The 16,656-nt window shown below is 38.0% G+C and overlaps 1 protein-coding gene across 1 annotated transcript; it reads left to right on the top strand.

Annotated features, from left to right (window-relative positions):
• The first annotated feature begins 5,138 nt into the window (after nt 1-5,138).
• On the top strand, nt 5,139-14,483 carry LOC131231490 (LEAF RUST 10 DISEASE-RESISTANCE LOCUS RECEPTOR-LIKE PROTEIN KINASE-like 2.1). Its single transcript, XM_058227705.1, has 4 exons — nt 5,139-5,714; nt 5,823-6,249; nt 12,217-12,276; nt 13,240-14,483. The coding sequence occupies exons 1-4, from the start codon at nt 5,358-5,360 to the stop codon at nt 14,244-14,246; spliced, it is 1,851 nt and encodes a 616-aa protein (XP_058083688.1). The 5' UTR covers nt 5,139-5,357; the 3' UTR covers nt 14,247-14,483.
• Nucleotides 14,484-16,656: the final 2,173 nt, after the last annotated feature.

Below are 16,656 nucleotides of genomic sequence, written 5' to 3' on the forward strand. Positions count from 1 at the left end.
AAAAATGTATGCAGAATAAAGTTCTCCATGTAAAAAAATAAAAAAAAAATAACAAAAAGGACAGTTATGGCTATGGTTATAATCCGTAGTGATAGAGATATGTATCGAAAATTGCAAGATTTTTGGGGCAAACTTGCTGGACAATTCTAGACCCTTTTCGATCATATCGAAAGCCCTTCGATACATATTGAAGGACATATCGAAAAGCGGGGGCTACGGTTATGGCTACGGTTATAATCCGTAGTCATAGAAATCTCACTTTTCAAATATCACATTTTTGAAAAAGCAAAGGCATTTTCGACCTTTGGCGAGTCATCCGTACGTATGGGAATTATTCTCGCGAGGTAAAAAGAAGTGGGCTTTAAAATGTAAATGGGCCGTAAATGGGTCGTACACATTGTAAAAATTAGTGGGGAGTTAAACATCTACAATTGAAACCCTTTTGGGTCAAGTAAATTTTGGATTAATATGATTTGTTTTCTCCTCTTCATTCCGTTTATGTGTCGTTATGAACAAATTGGATGGAAAATAAACGTTATGGCAGCCCTACGAATGTTTTAACGGTGAGAATCATACATCCCACTGCTGTTTGTGGTGTGGTCCATTTGAGATTTGGATGCCACTAATTAGTGTCTATATAACAAATATATCATTGTGGGGCCTATGTAACTTTAATACCTTTTGAACCGCTGGTGTAACTCCAACCTTGCGTTGCTATCTTGGTGGTGTGTGGTACACCAGCCAATCTGCTTCTTTGTGTGTGTGTTTTATCCATGCCCTCAGTTTATTTTTTCTTCCCGCTTATTTTATTTATGGCATGAGTTTCAAACTGAAACACATCCAAATCTCAAGTGGCCCACGCCGTATAAAAGATGGGGATAAGGACATTAACCATTGAAGCATTCTCAAGGCTCGAAGTAATGTTTATATGCCAAAAATCACAACCGTACAATATTCCTATCTGCCCATTGACTAAATTTTGATCATTGAATTTGGACCGCTAGTTTAGAGTTTTCTCTAACAGTTGTTTTCTAAAATAATCTTAGCATATTACAGTCAGTATAAATTTGGTGTATCACCGATCATTGTTACGCCTCAGTAGATGAACGATCCGGATCTGGTACTTGTTCCAAACGTGTGGAGATCTAGGCAATTTACCTAGAAGTGACTGGTTTTTCTAAGAAAATGCATGCAACTTTCTTCAAAATAGATACACAACGAGGATCTCCCTCTGAAGAGCCATGGCAAAAGGAAACCGTTTTATCCATTAATTTGCATTTATCTTTACCATGGCTCACTAAAATATTGGATCAGGCTGAAAATTGGGCTAATAGAGTTTCAAGGGGTGCCGCGTCATTTGGACCGTTCAAATTCTAGGACCATGGCATGTGTGTAAAGGTGCACATGGGTGGACAGATGAGCATTCCTCTCTGTCTCTCTCTCTCTCTCTCTCTCTCTCTCTCTATATATGCCTTGGTGATATCTCGAGGCAAGAAGGAATGTACTTTGTACGTGACTTTATGATCGTATAGTTCACTCACAGTCGCATCAACTGGAGTGAATGGGCAATTATGACATTAGAGGTTGGGACATATGAGTGAGACGGGGATGAAAGTGTTATTGTCAAAAGGGAAGCTACTAGGGCTGAAGTCTATTGTCTTGAAATTCTATGAGGACTGTGTGTATTACAAGCAGAAGAGGGTAAGTTTTAAGAAGACAGGACGCGCTCTAAAGACGCATCTGTTGGAGCTTGTACACACTGATGTGTGGGGACCGGCACAGGTATCATCTTTTGGTGGTTCACGTTATTTTGTTTCCTTTATTGATGATGCTATTAGAAAACTGTGGGTTTATTTTTTAAAACACAAATCTGATGTATTTGATGTATTTAAGAAGTGAAAATTTATGGTAGAAAATAAGACAGGTAAAATAGTAAAATGTCTTAAAAAATAATAAGAGAGAATATTGTGATAAGAGATTTGACGAGTATTGTGCAACAGCAAATGGAATCAAACATCGAAAAATGATTCCAGGGACACCACGGAGAATGGTGTGGTGAGCACATTAATAGGACTATCCTTGAGCATGCCAGAGCATGAGGTTACATGTAGGGTTGCCCAAGACATTTTGGGCAGATGCAGTAAATACTACCGCATATTTCATTAATAAAAGTCCCTCAGCACCATTGGATGGTGGGCTACCAGAAGAAGCGTGGACTGAAAAAGAAGTAAACTTTACACATCTCAGAGTGTTCGGCTGTACTTCATATGTTCACATTGATGCAAAGCACAGAAACAATGCGAAGTCTAAGAGGTGCACGTTTATAGGCTACGGGTTTTGGGATGCAGAAAATCGAAAAATCATCAGAAGCAAGGATGTAGTCTTCAATGAAAAAGTGATGCATAAGGACAGTGTGCAGGAAAATAAGGTCGAGAAGAAAGAATTCGTAGAGATGGAAGAGTTACCGGACACTGGTGTTACAGCGCCACAGGATGATCATGCACATGAGCATTATGAGGCAGAGTCACAAACACCAGTTATGAGGAGGTCTACTTGGGAGAGGAGACCCACGGTCCGATACTTACCCTCCTTATATATCTACTGATGACAGATAATGGTGAGCCAGAGTGTTTTGAAGAGGCGTTACAATCAGATATCGGGTTAAGTGAGAGCAGGCCATGGATGAGGAGATGGACTCTCTTGAGTCCAATCGTACATGAGATCTAGTCACTCTACCTAAGGATAAAAAAGCTCTTTATAATAAGTGGGTTTACAGACTGAAGGAGGAGCACAATGGTTTGAAACGGTACAAGGCTAGATTGGTTGCGAAAGGATTTCAACAAAAGGTAGGTATCGACTTCAATAAAATATTTTCACCAGTGGTGAAAATGTTTACGATTCGCATGGCCTTGAGTATAGTTGTTACAAATGACTTACATCTAGAGTAACTAGATGTTAAGATAGTTTTTCTTCATGGGGACCTTGAAGAAAGCCGACAGGATATGTGGCACCAGGAAATGAGAATAAGGTATGTAGACTGAAGAAAAGTCTATATGGCCTGAAGCAGGCTCCAAGACAGTGGTACAAGAAGTTCGACAGTTTCATGTCGGAAAACGATTTCAGGAGATGTCATGCAAACCACTGTCAAATATCAAAAGACAACTGTAGAGAATTTACCATGAAGAATTTAGGAGCTGCAAAAATAAATCCTAGGCATGAGGATAAAGCGTGATAGGGAAAATAAGGAATTAGTTTTGTTACAGCGAGTACATAGCCAAGGTACTTGATTGATTCAAGATGGGAGGTGCTAAGCCGGTAGTACTTCATTAACTAACCACTTCAAGCTATCTAAGGATTAAGGGGCAAAGACGTAGGAGGAACGAGACTACATGGCTAAAGTCCCATACGCGTTAGCTATTGGGAGTCTTATGTATGCTATGGTGAGCACAAGGACAGACATTGCTCAAGCAGTGGAGGTTGTTAGCAGGTTCATGAACAACCCCGGGAAGGAACATTAGGAAGTTGTGAAGTAGACCTTATATACCCGGTAGGTACTAAGGATGTAGGGTCGTGCTATGGCGGATCGAAAATCAAGCTACAAGGCTACGTGGATTCAGATTTGTAAATATAATCGACAAAGAAAAGAAGTACTATAGGTTATGTTTTTACTCCGGATAGTCTTTGCGATCGTTGGGTCTCTCAGTCATAGAAGATAGTATCTATCAATACATCGGAAGCAGAATATGTTGCAACTATAGAAACATGCAAGGAGATGGTGTGAATATAAGGTTTCATGGAAGAGTTGAGTAAGAAATAATTAGATTGCAAGCTGTACAGTGACAGTCATAATGCAATACACTTGGCTAAGAATTCAGCATTTCATTCAAAATCCAAACATATTGACATCAGATATCACTTCATACATTCGTTACTAGAAGATGGATCGATTGCTCTTGAGAAGATTCATACAAGTGAGAATCCTGCGGATATGCTGAATAAGGCGGTCACACAGGAAAAGCTAAAGCTTTGCTCAGCTTTGATTGGTCTTCAGACTTGAAGACAGTGAAGTAATACACTCTAGATGTAGAAGACGAAGGTTTATGGTGATGTGTCTTCAAGTAGAAGATTGTTGAAATGAGGAGTCACATCTTGGGGTTGGTTGACCAGTTGTGAGCAGTCGTGGACTGGCTCGACTCAAAGTGAGCAAGCATCAGATTTTGGGTTCCGAGGTGCTTGACCGGTCATGGCCCATGCTCGACTGGTCGAGGGGTTCGCTCGACCGGTCGTGCAGTCCACTCGACCAGTCAAGGTTACGCTAATTTGTTTCCGGATTTGATGCGGACTGTGAAAATTTGAGTCAGTTTTCGCAAGGGTGCAACAGAAAGTTGCCAAAACTATAAATTGGGGTCCCTAGGGCTATTATAGGGTTAAGGTGAATATTGAAAAATATTTTTAAGGTGTGGGCAAGGGATTTTCTATCTTCTTCCAAGGGAGAGGTTAGTATATTGCCTTGTAATCTTTGTTATTCTTCATAGTGGAAGTTAACATTCATGGTTTTTTTACCCTAGTTTGAGATTTTTCCACGTATATCTTGTCTTGTGATTTGTTTGGATTGCTTTGATCTGTTTCTAGTTTATATTTCTTCTTGTTTATCATTTGTGGGTGAGACTTGAGATTGGACTTGGTGAACTTGTCCTAGAATATAGCAATCCCATGGATCTTAAACCAATCCACTAACACCACCATCATTACCTTAAAATCCATCCCATCCCTCCTAATCCCGTGGGATTCGCCCTTCCAACCGTTAGTTTAGAGTTTTCTCTAACAGTTGTTTTTAAACAGTCTTTAGTATATTCTAGCAAGTATAAATTTGGTGTATGATCGATCATTGCTGTGCCTCAGCAGATGGACGATCCTGATCTCGTACTTGTTCCACACGTGTCGAGATCTAGGCAGTTTATTCCAAGAAAATGCAGGGAGTAGCCAATCCATTTACAAAAGCGACTATAGTTTTTCAAGAAAATGCAGGCCTGTTTGATTTTCCAGTACATTTGTAAATACCAGGCAAAAGGGGTGATAATTATCTCCCTCTGCATTTAAAAACATTTTCACCCGTAATTGGTTTAACTGTCTACTTTTTGGACACGAAAACCGAGAACACTATGGCCTCTTCTTTTCCAGTACGGCAATTTACATAAAAGCGACTATGGTCTTCTAAGATAATGCAGGGAACTTTCTTTAAAATAAACAAACTTTCTTCTTTTCCAGTACAAATTTCCACCTGCATGTCTTCCTCTGCGTCTCTTTTTCTCACCATCTCCTCCTCTCATTCCATGAAAACCCAATAAGGATCTCTCATGCATTTCTTCAAATCTAAGCCGTTGGATTTTCTCCTTGTTATCTCTTCTCACCTCCTACTCTTCTTCAGTTACAGCAGCAATGCTTCAACTTTCAGCCAAACCAATTGCCAGTCTCATGATTTTTCTCCCAACACTACATTATTTCAAGCCAATCTCAATTCCCTCCTTCAATCTCTCATCTCCAACACTCCATCCTCCTCAGGCTTCTACAAAACCACCGTTGGCGAAAACCCAAACCGCGTATATGGCCTTGCTATGTGCCGTGCCGATCTCCGATCCGAAGACTGCGATACTTGCCTCCGAGACGCCACCGACAACGTCCTCCAGAACTGCAATTTAGCATCGGGCGGTCTCGTATACTACGATCATTGCATGTTGCGGTTCAAAAATTTTAATTTCTTTGGTAAGATCGACACCAGCAGCGTTATAGACACCAGCAGCTTTATCTATAACTCCACGCAGGAATTCTCCGACGTGGATCCACAGTCATTGATCACAGGATTAGTAAAGATCGCTCCATCCCAGCCGTTGATGTTCGCAGCGGATGATTTCCAAGTTCGTGGATTCTCGGAGACTCGGTATGGCTTTGTGCAGTGCACCAGGGATCTGAGTGGTGATGATTGTGGGACATGTCTGGCCCAGCTGATGAACAACGAATATGAAGATTGCTGTGTGGGGATGAGAGAATTTCGCATTTTTGCACCCAGCTGCAACGTAAGGTACGACTGTCAATCTTTCTACTCTGTATTGGAATCTGCGGTCCCTGCTCCTCAGCCGTCGGTTCGTGCTCCTCAGCCGTCGGTTCCATCACATGAGGTTGGCCAGGCTCCAATACCACCGTCGACGTCCGGGCCCCATCAGAATCAGATTCAGGCACCGGTTAGTGAAGGTGGGCCAACATCTTTTGATCACCTTCGAATTTAGAACATTTCTTTACTTTCTTTCATGATACTCTGTTCTGGTCCACTGTTTCAAAGTTAGAATATAAATTTGAGTTGATTGAAGACAAATAGGAAGTGGCACGTGCATACACATGTGCCAACGTGAAAATCCAAGCCGTTCATCTGATGTCTTCCCATCATAAGGATTTAGTGGGCCAATAATCAGGACCGTCTGATCATTTTCTGGACACACAAGTGGGTTGAACGTGAACCAGTGGTCAAATTTGTTTAACCATTTACCATTGCTTTCAAGATAGCGGATTAAGTGAGACCCCGGCCTCACCCAATATGTCGGGGCCTTAATGTGGGGCCCACCTTGATGAATTTATTATGCATCTACACCGTTCATCCGTTTTTCCAGACCAGTTTAAGGCATTATTGAAAAAATGAAGCAGATCCAATTATCAGGTGGACCATACCATAAGAAACAACGTTGATCAACGTTCTACCATTAAAAACTTCTTAAGGAACATGTTAATGTTTACTTGGTGTTCATTTATCTGTTGATAAGGTCACATAAGTCTGGATGAAGGGAAAAAATAAATAAATATCAGCTTCATCTAAAACTTCCATGGCCCATTAATGGTCAATCACCACTCTTTCTTATGGTATGGTCCACCTGATAATTGGGTCTGGTTAATTTTTGGAATAATGCCCAAAAATGATCTAGAAAAACGGATGGACGGCATGGATACATAATACATATATCAAGGTGGGCCCCACGGTAACCCCATGGTAAGTGGGTGAGGCTGGGATCTGGCCTAATCCGACTATCTGCTTTCAGATCCTAGAAAAAAAAAAGGAAAAAGGAAAAATAAAATCGTTCCTTACGTGTTTCCTACCAAATGAGTGGATGGTCCTGATCTTCTGGTCCAGGAAAACTACATAGTGGGAGCAGCAGATCTCATGAGTTGGTGTGTATGCCCACAAGTGTTTTAGTAGACTCCTATTTTGTGACTCTTTGTTTAACTGGAAAATTTAATTTCCTTGATACCATGGAAATTAAAAGGATAAAAAGGGATGGCTGAAATTGAATTCCTTCTCTTGAGATTGTTTGGTAGATTTTTTTAATTGAATTAATTTTATAAGAGACTAACTATTAGGAGGGAGAGATTTGACCATTGACTTTTTAATATTTTCTTGTAAAATAATACTCATAACCAAACAACAGGATAAGGATTATCCATGGATTCCACAGTTTTTCATTTCCCAGGAATGCTCTACAGATCTTTATTAAATTGAACATGGACCATAGCTATATTTCTCTTCATAACCATCTATTGGCAGGTGCTGAAAAGTTAGGGTTTTATTTATTTATTTTTTCTGAAGTGGGCTCAACAGACCTATGGTCTGGATCACTGAACCATGGTTACCAAGAATACCATGTAATTCCTCTTTAAGAACAGAGATATAGGCATATAGCACACTGCATGTATGAGATTCTGTACAGTAAGATTCAGTGTTTTCAGTTTTTAAAAGGCAAACAAGCCGGGACTCATAGTTCAATGATCCAAACTATTGATATGATAGGTCTAGATGTAAATGGTCCAAGCACTAAAAATCATTTATATAAGTGAACAACATTTTTTTTTTTTTTTTTTGATTGATACAACTTTTTATTGTATTTTCTTTCCTAATCATGGATAGTCAGTTCCGTTGATATACAAATAGACCTTGGTCACTATCACACTTTACACAAATAATGGGACAAGAAGAAGAGGAACTCAAGAAAATACAGTGGATAAATATGCATATTATTGACTTTTTTCTTATACATAGTAAATGTGTCCTTACCTATGTATGTATAGGCAGTTGGGGACTTTTTTACCCACTGCTTTTATCATTTAATGAGTTACTACATAATAACTACTTATTGTTGGGGGACCGTGGAGGCACACGTAGGTGAATCAAGTGACGCAATCCAATCACACCAATCAAGCATGAAAAAACACAGCGATTTTAACGTGGAAAAAATTCTTTCAAAAAAGAAAAATAAAAATCACAGTACAAAGCAACATATAGCACTATGAAAGTAGAAATTACAAAGGAAGAGAGCTTACCCGATTCGAACAACCTCAAATCAAACCCTTTCTATGCCCTTGAAACCCTTTGAACGAATTAGAAACCCTAGATCTTACTCACAATCTTTATAAGCTATGAAAGAATTCCAAACAAAATCGAAAATAAATCCCGCAAAATCACAACTCTGCGTAATTTTTGCTGAATTGTTCGATGGCATCAAATACATTTCAATGTCATCGAAACTTATCCTTCGATGACATCGAAGCTACATTAATGGCATCAGTCAGAGACAAAACATGAAAATTTTATTTTCACTGATTGCATTGAGCCATCTTTGATGGCATCAAACTGATCTCGATGTCATCGAGAAAGTTTCCAGTTAGTACTCCAGCGGCCAACTGGAGAAAATTCAGAAAATTTTGATGGAATTGAGCACTGTTCGATGCCATCGAAAGTGGCATCGAACCGCCTGTTGATGTCATCAACAGGTCTTATATTTGACTCAATTTAAGATATCAAATACATCACTTGTAAATTTTTCATACCAATTTAACTCTATAAACATCTGAAAGTAATTTCTTGAAACTTCTAACTTTGTCTTTTTCTTTTCCATATCTTTTAAGAAATATACTTATATACTTGTAAATTATTAAGTTCACTTCTCAACACCTCCTTTAAACTTAATTTTCTTCTGCCAATCATTCCAAGTATACTTATTAAATTGTTGAAGAAGTTGGCTTTAAAAGATTTTATGAAAATGTCGGCAACTTGATCTTATAACTTTATGAAAATGAGTTCAATTTCTTTATTCTTCACATGCTCTTGAATAAAATAGAAGCAAGTGTCAATATACTTGCTCTTTCATGAAACATAAAATTATTTACCAAGGTAATTGCATATTGTGCCTTAAATTTTTTGAAAGCATCAAACACTTCAAACTTTTCTTTTAATAAACAAATTCAAGTTTTCAGATTGAAATCAATAATAAAAATGAGAAACTAGTTGTTTTTCCGAAGTGACAAGTGATTGATTCGCTTATATATATATGTCCATATAAATGAGTTGAGCAGCTTCTTAGCCCTTTTTTTATAAATCTTTTGAAAATCTTTATCAAAAATTTTGTTAAGAAGAAAATTTACATATAGTTGATTTGGGTGATCAACCGATAGTAATCCTTTCACCAAGCTATCCTCGGATAATAGCTTTAGTCCTCCAAAATTAAAATGTCCAAATCTTAATTAAGTATCAAAATTATGATGAATCTTTCAAACAATTATATAAGCTTCGATCTTGTAGCATCACTTTTTATATTCAATAAAAATATTCTTTTTTTTGACATGACCATATTAGCAATCAAATTACTTATTTGCTCTCTTATTAAATTAAGACTATGATTTTCTATATGAATATCATAGTATTTTTTTTAAAGACTAGTCCCAAGTTTAATATATTAATTTTCATATCCGATATATAATCAACATTAGAGATAAATTGATGATTTTTATTTCTCAAAATAATTAGGATTTTACCTGTTATTTTATAAAAATTTAGATGAGTCTCCAAATGTAATGTGGCCTATTACCAAATCATCTAGCTTGACGAATATACGCCTTCCGCATGTTGATCGAGTGCCTTTAATCCTAGTACCAGTGAAGACCTGTCGATTTGATTGACGGAAGTGTCGACTAGATCGATGGATCTGTTTTTATTTTAGAGTGCTTGCTGGAATATTTTGGACATTTTTATTCGATCGATAGGTGTTTTAATTCGATCGATGGAGTGTCAATTCCTATCAATTTGATCGACAATCTGATAGACGAAATGCATAAAATCTACATCAGTGCGAGATTTATTTCTTAATCTTGTACGGGGATATTTAAGCATTCTCCTAATTGCGATTAGGGTGAAGCTCATTAAGCCAAAAGAGAAATACAGGGTTTTGAAGGGGATTCTAAAGTTTCTATTATAAATTATTCTATCTTTTGTAACTTTTTTCTATTTATAGTGGATTGATCATCACTTTGTGCCGTTGTTTTTTTTTTTTTTTTTTTTCCCGCAGAGGTTTTTTTACTGAAAATCTCTATATTTTCTGCATTTGCTTGGATTTTTCTTTCTCCGTTACTTGTTTGATTCATATTTAAGGTAGCTTCTACTCCTAATAAAAGGTTTCAATGCCCAACATCGCACATGTAGTTGCTTGCCCCAGTATCAAGATACTACATATTTACTCTCTACTTTTATTACCTTTATAAGCTAACAATACAGTTGACTCTTTATTTTTATTTATTTCAACATAATTATATTTCTCTTCAACATGGTTATTATGACTTCTACGTTCCCAGGCATAATGGCCATATTTTTTAGAATTAAAATATTAAACTTGAGATTTGTATTGAGATCTTTCATACCTTGGTCTTGAAATTTTTTTCTTCCATATTTTCTTGTAAGATGACAATTTGACTTCTTTTTTCAAAGTAATAGATGCATTCTCCTCTCTCTTCATCGTGCTTACCTCTTTGACTTTGGAAATCTTAATTTTTTGTCATCTTTCAATGGAACTTTTGTTTGGAGTACTTTCTTTAAGGGCTATTGCTTCTTCTTGTTAATTCTTTCTTCATGAGCTTGTAAAGATCTCATGATTTGATCAATGATTATGGACTCCAAATCATTTGATTATTTACTATCTATAACAATATATTTAAACTTTGGATCCAATGACCGTAGAGTTTTCTCCACCGCCAAAAGTTTATCCAAAGTTTCACAATTTTTTTGTAATTGATTTATATTATTCAATACTCTTGAACAACAATTTGAAATTAAGTTTGATTCTTTCGTATGTAAAGTTTGAAACTCACCTCTAGGAGTTTGGAGTCATACCTTCTACACTTCATCAACTTTGTTATATGAGTTTTGTAGGATACTTAGTGCTTGTTTTGAGGTGGTGGCTTGTGCGATCTTCTCAAAAGCAGCCTCATCCATTCCTTGATAAATGAGGCAAAGAGCATTCTTGATTCTCTTTCTTGCATCTCGCGGAGTTTCTCTTTGATTTTGGGGCAGTGTAGATTCATTTTGAGGCTCGATGTACTTTCTCTCAACAATCTCTCACACATCTTAAGAGCCAAGTAATGCCTTTATTTGAGTACACTATTTCTTATAATTGTTTTTGGTAAGCTAAGGAAGTTGAAATGGCATCATCCCATTTGCCATCTATAAATCTTTATCATTCATACCATTATCTTGACATGCAAACAGGCCTTGGAAATTCTTACACTTTACATAAATAAGGAGTAGGACAAGAGGAAGAGGGACTTGAAGAAAACATAGTGGATAAATCTCACTATCATTGAGTTTTTCTTGCTTGATACATCACAAGGGTGTCTCCACATGTATATACAGGCACTTGGAGACCTCTCTCTATACTTCTCTTCCCATTTAATGAGTTTCTATCCATCCCAACTATCCATAGATTCTTTCATTTGAATTTAAGTTTATAAACCTTTCAGTGTAATCGCTTGAAACTTTTACTTTTACTTTTTTGTTATTATATCTTTTCAAAAATACTTTTTTAACACTCCTCCACTCGCTTACACACACACCGCAATGGATACTGGAATCCATGACATCTGTGTTGAAACTCTTATGAGTCTACCACTTAGGCATGAGCAGAGACCCATCTTTTCATAAATACCTTTGCAAACTCGTGCAATTACAAAATTAGATTTATTTCTCAACATTCTACATATTGAAGGGAATTCCCATCTAGGGTATTTTTGTGAAATGGGCCATCCATAGTGGCCCACGTCTTCTCATCGAGGCTTTAGATGAATGATACTAGTGTTTAATTCCTTCTATTTCAGTCATAAATTGCTCTTATGTGAACTTGCATTCTGCAGGTCGAAAACCTAGTTTCCTGCGAAAGAAGCCTTTCCCCAGCTCCATGGCGATCATCATAGGTGAGGACTCTCAATCAGTACCTAACATCCTTGGTATGTGTATAAGCACACATCTTATGAGGCCTACCATGAACATGCAATATCAGATAGGCCGCAGTCGTATGTCGAAGACTCACCTTCAGTCATTTTCTGTTTACCTGAATAGGCATGATTTTCCTTCAAGGCCATGTTCATGGAATGCCCACTTGATGAATGGCTGAGATCGTCTTGGCATTACTTTGACTACAAGTGACGCAAGGATGGACGTGATGAGGTCGAGCACCGTATTCCTTAAGGGATAATTACTCCAAGCACTGTCTTCCTCAGGGGATAATTACTCCGAATCCACGGAGTTTCGATTCCTTGAATCCATGAGGGAAATTAGAAATAAATTCTAAGAAATTCAAAAATTAATTGATTGATTATAAGGATGAATTTACAATCCTTTAAATAGTGATATCAAACCTAGGAAGAAGTTTTAGAATCAAACTCAAACTCAATTCCCTAAAAAACGTGACTTACTATAAATAGTAATCTTACTATTTTATAGACGGTCATGATTTCTACTAGATTTCATGGTTTTTGGCCAAAAATAGTAAGTATCAAATCTGGCCTAACCACGTTATTCTCCTAAAATCCCAAAGGATCAAGAGTTATGATTGAACTAAAACTTACTATGAATAGTAAATACGAAATTAAAATGGACTTTCGACTATCGATCTGATGAGATCTCGTAAATTTGGCATGGGCAACCTGACATAATGGGGTTGGTTGGCTAAAGTAGCTTCTCCTACCCAAAATCATATATTGTACGTCGAATAACTCATTTCAATTTGCAAGATACTCCTGCACTAGTGTTCTGACGGTTTTCATCACTTCCAACTGGGCCTTCTCTGGTCCATCTTGGCCATGAAAGTGTCCGTGACCCTCTCTACATCAACAAGCTACTCAATTAATTTATTTACCTTCTTTCTTTGGTCACAGGTGTAGTACTAGTCGTAATTGTAGCTGCTTTGATCACAGTGGTGGTCTGGTACTATTCCCGGAAGAAGAACAAAACGAATGTAGAGATGTTCTCCATCGCTCCAAGGCAGTACAAGTACTCAGATCTCAAGAAAATGACCTGCTCTTTTAGTGAAAAGCTAGGTCAAGGAGGCTTTGGCGAAGTCTTCAAAGGGAAGCTCCCCAATGGCGCTCCGGTGGCCGTTAAAATCTTAAACAAGTCCAAGGGCAATGGAGATGAATTCAGCAATGAAGTTTCCACCATTGGCAATACCTCCCATGTTAACATTGTCCGCCTTCTCGGCTTCTGCTACGATGAACCGTCGAAAAGAGCTCTTATCTATGAGTACATGCCAAACGGGTCTCTCGAGAAGTTCATCTTCAATGACAAGGCTACGCGTTCTCTTGGATGGGAGCAGCTATACCAGATTGCGCTCGGCATTGCTCAAGGGCTCAATTACTTGCACCGTGGATGTACTACACGTATCTTGCATTTTGACATAAAGCCACACAACATTCTTCTAGATGAAGATTTCTGCCCGAAGATCTCCGATTTTGGGCTAGCTAAGGTATGCGAGCGGAATAAGAGTATCATATCGATGCGTGATGCTAGAGGGACGTCGGGTTACACTGCGCCGGAAGTCTCATGTAGGAATCTTGGAGGAGTTTCTCATAAGTCAGATGTCTATAGCTATGGAATGATGGTGTTTGAGATGGTCAGTGGAAGGAAGAACCTTGATATTGAAGTGGAGAATGATAGTAAAATATATTTTCCACATTGGATACATAAACAACTGGAACAACAAGGAGATGTGTGGAAAGCATTGGGTGAATTTGCAGGGGCCGCGGAGGAAGAGATTGCGAGGAAGATGAGCTTGGTTGGTTTATGGTGCATACAGACAGATCCGAACAATCGACCTGCGATGAGTAGTGTGGTGGAGATGCTGGAAGGAAGTGTTGGAGAGTTGTCGATGCCGCCTAAACCTTAAAACTGTCTTCTGTTTTTCAGACTGTAAGACGGGTCTTCTCTGGTATTGGATTCAAATTCAAATACATTGTAGGCTAGCCGAACGAGCGGTTTGTAACGATGGAGATGCAAGGCTTTTTATATATATATATATATATAATGCTTAATCAAACTTTCTTGTGAAAAATTCAAAAACTGGGTGTTAATTGTACCTTAATTTGCTACTATAGAAGGTGAGAGATCTCCATTTTTATGTTGATTCAGCTTTCTAAGGGCGTGTTTGGAATTTGGATAGCAGGAATCTAAGGAAAAGGAAATTGATTTTCCTTGACAAAACAGCTGGGGCTGTTTTGATTAGCAGTAAAACTCAGAATTCCACAAGATATTCATCATATATACCTATCCATCAAAGTGTACATAGTGATTTTTTATCTAATAAAAATGAGATTTTGACTTGTAATTAAACAAAAGTGATAATTTTGAAATCCTAATTTCTGGAATAAAGATGAAAATTATATTTGCATAATTATTAGAATTTTCATATCCACACATTCCTTGTATCCAAACATATGTGACTTTTAGTTAGAACATTGGATATTTCCTCTTTGAATTATTAGAATTTTCATATCCACACATTCCATGTTCTCATGTTAACATTGTTAGCCTTTAGGATTCTGTTACCAGTGGCCCAAAAGAGCTCTTATCTATGAGTTCATGCCCAACGGATCTCTCGAGAAATATACACACACCCAAGATCCCACAAATCATCTTGGATGGGATAGAAAATAGCGGTTGGCATTGTTCGAGGCCTCGAGTACTTGCACCTCTGGTGTAGCGGCCTAACTTGAATTTGGACATAAAACTGCATAACATTATTCTTGATGAGGATTTGTGTCCAAAGATCTCTGACTTCGATCTAGCTAAGCTCTGCTCACCTAAAGATAGTGTTATATCAATGCATGCACCTAGATGGACCATGAGTTCTACTGCACCCGAAGTATATTGAAGGAACGCCGGGGGAGTAGTGTCTTATAAATTCGATGTTTATTACTATGGAAGTAGAGAATAGTAGCCAAATGTATTTTCCACATTGGATATATAAACATTTGTGTGAACGAGGAGATGATTCGATAATGGAATTTGGGTGGGGTGGTGAGGAAGAAATGGTAAAGAAGACTATCATAGTGAGCTTGTAATGCATATAAATGGATCCGACGCACAGTCCTTCAATGATTAGAGTGGTGGAGATGTTGGAAGGAAGCATTGAAGGTTTGGAAATGCCGCGCCTAAGCTTTTTCTATCATCTCCTCCAAGATCATATGAAGTTTCATTTTCATCCAAAGCAAATGTGGAAAATATTACCAGAGAACTAAGGATTTGCTATGTTTCTCTTTATAGATGTTGATACCATCTATAGTGTTTTTTCTCCATTTTTAAGTTTTATAGCTTGTCTAGAAGCTCATTGTATTGTTTTACAAGTTCGGAATGCAAACTCAATTTGTAACATGGATTGTTCCTTTCCCAGTAGTAGTCAAATGCTTACGATGATGCAATCAAAGTGACTTTTATAGTAGGAATGTGCAATCAAAGGTGGGCTCCACTGGCACATGGAGGGACTGTGATGAGGTTGATCACCATCTTCCTCAGGTGATAGAATCCACGGAGCTCTCTAGAATCCGATGAGGGATAAAAAGCAAAATTAATTCCTTAAATTCGAAATAGCTTGATTGATGATAAAAAATTAAGATTACAACTCTTTAAATAAGGAACTCAAACCTAAAAAGGACGTTTAAACTTAGACTCGAACTCAAACACTCTAAAAACATGACTTACTATAAATAGAGATTAACACTTTGCGGTCCACTTGAGATTTGGATCGACCTCATTTTTGGGCTCATACATAAAATGATCTGGAAGAATGGGTGGACGGCATGGATGAAATACAAACATAATGGTGGGGCCCACAGAGCACCGACCACTAGCATTGGCCAGTGGCAGGGTGAGTACAGCCGATCCGTTTCCCTTTCAAACATGCTTTGTGGGTATTTCTAGTAGTAGTACACTGGTCAATCAAATATCGTCATGGGTCACTAGACGCAGGTGCTGGCAGGCTCAGTGTTCGTTGGATCTAAATTTTGAATTGGGTCCGGGCCTACAGGCTAAGTGATCTAATGATCATAACCGTTAAGAAGCTTACGCCATGCAGATGGTAATTTCATGACGTGAGTTAGGAACAACGTAGAGAACTTTCAACGGCTCTCAATCAACTTTTTAAATCAAATGTTAGATCATCACTGAAGCGTGACTATGATGAAGTAACTTAAAAATTATGGTAGCAAACATAATATGGACGGTTTAAATCAACGAACCATCGCGGCATGTGGGCCCTAGTGCATGGCGACACACACTGAATCCTCAGTCGCGACGGAGTT

The sequence above is a fragment of the Magnolia sinica genome, chromosome 17 (assembly GCF_029962835.1).
Source record: "Magnolia sinica isolate HGM2019 chromosome 17, MsV1, whole genome shotgun sequence".
NCBI lineage: Eukaryota > Viridiplantae > Streptophyta > Magnoliopsida > Magnoliales > Magnoliaceae > Magnolia > Magnolia sinica.

What these genes read in the sequence shown, in the direction of transcription:
- LOC131231490 (XM_058227705.1), top strand. Translation starts at nt 5,358, where the DNA reads ATGCATTTCTTCAAATCTAAGCCGTTGGATTTTCTCCTTGTTATCTCT. An exon ending in ATTTAGCATCGGGCGGTCTC is followed by an intron (nt 5,715 to 5,822) that starts GTATACTACGAT and finishes AACTCCACGCAG; the next exon opens with GAATTCTCCGACGTGGATCC. An exon ending in TCAGGCACCGGTTAGTGAAG is followed by an intron (nt 6,250 to 12,216) that starts GTGGGCCAACAT and finishes TGCATTCTGCAG; the next exon opens with GTCGAAAACCTAGTTTCCTG.